Genomic DNA, 967 nt, shown 5'->3' with positions numbered 1-967 from the left:
CACCAGTAGTTGATCAATGAAGCTCGTATCCTGGAATCTAAGAGGGCTTAACAGCCCCGGAAAACTAAGAATGTTGAAGAACATGATAAAAATGGAAAAGCCTCAGATGTGCTTTCTCCAGGAAACAAAATGTAACAGTTCTACCCTAGAAGAGATACTTTCCAAGGCTTGGCCAGGCTGTCGATCTGTAGCTGTAGACGCCATGGGAGCTTCAGGGGGGCTAGCTATTGTATGGAACTCCCAAGCGGTAACTCTCAAGGATTTTCATGCCTCTCACCACTTCATTCAAGCAGTCTTCCACATCCTGGGAACCAACATTCATGGCAACCTAACCAACGTCTACTTTCCGCAAGACACAGGCAGCAAAATCAGGCTCCTTGATACTATTGAAGTCCTTAGCAACAACAGAAGTCACCCACTATGGATAATGGCAGGGGATTTCAATATGATTACCAATAGCGAGGAAAAGATTGGCGGAAGATATAGATTGGAGCCGGACGCTGCACGCTTCAAAGACTTCATCCAAGCAACTTCCCTCATCGACATGCCATTCTGCAATGGAACCTTCACTTGGAGCAATCGCAGAGCTGGTAACTCCCGTATTGCCTCCAAATTGGACCGATTTCTCATTTCTGATAACTCAGTGCACCTCGGCGGAGACCTCTCAGTGGAAATTCTTGCCCATTCGGGGTCGGATCACTGGCCCATAGCACTGCAATGGAGAAGACCCGGAGATCAGACAAAAAGACCCTTCTGATTCGAAAGTTTCTGGCTATCTCACCCTGCATTCAAGGATTTCGTCAAAACGACCTGGGCCTCTTTCCTCCCACCGGAAGGCGCACGGATGTATCAATTTCAACAGAAGTTGAGGTTCCTAAAAAATCAACTAAAAAAATGGAACAGGGAGACTTTTGGAAACATATTCAAGGCGCAACAAGATCTGCAACAAGAACTGGTGAATCTCCAA

General features: G+C 46.4%; 1 protein-coding gene across 1 annotated transcript; it reads left to right on the top strand.

Annotated features, from left to right (window-relative positions):
• Positions 1-202: 202 nt before the first annotated feature.
• Positions 203-757, top strand: LOC149147098 (uncharacterized). The gene has a single exon (XM_089441712.1). The coding sequence runs from the start codon at positions 203-205 to the stop codon at positions 755-757; it is 555 nt and encodes a 184-aa protein (XP_089297838.1).
• The last annotated feature ends 210 nt before the right edge of the window (positions 758-967 follow it).

The sequence above is a fragment of the Pinus tabuliformis genome, chromosome 9 (genome assembly GCF_031772625.1).
Source record: "Pinus tabuliformis cultivar Carrire ecotype Pingquan chromosome 9, CPIR1, whole genome shotgun sequence".
NCBI lineage: Eukaryota > Viridiplantae > Streptophyta > Pinopsida > Pinales > Pinaceae > Pinus > Pinus tabuliformis.
Note: the sequence above shows the minus strand (reverse complement) of the source record. Positions and strands in the feature narration are given on the sequence as shown.

Excerpts from the sequence above, each read along its gene's own strand:
- LOC149147098 (XM_089441712.1), top strand. The coding sequence starts at position 203 with ATGGGAGCTTCAGGGGGGCTAGCTATTGTATGGAACTCCCAAGCGGTA.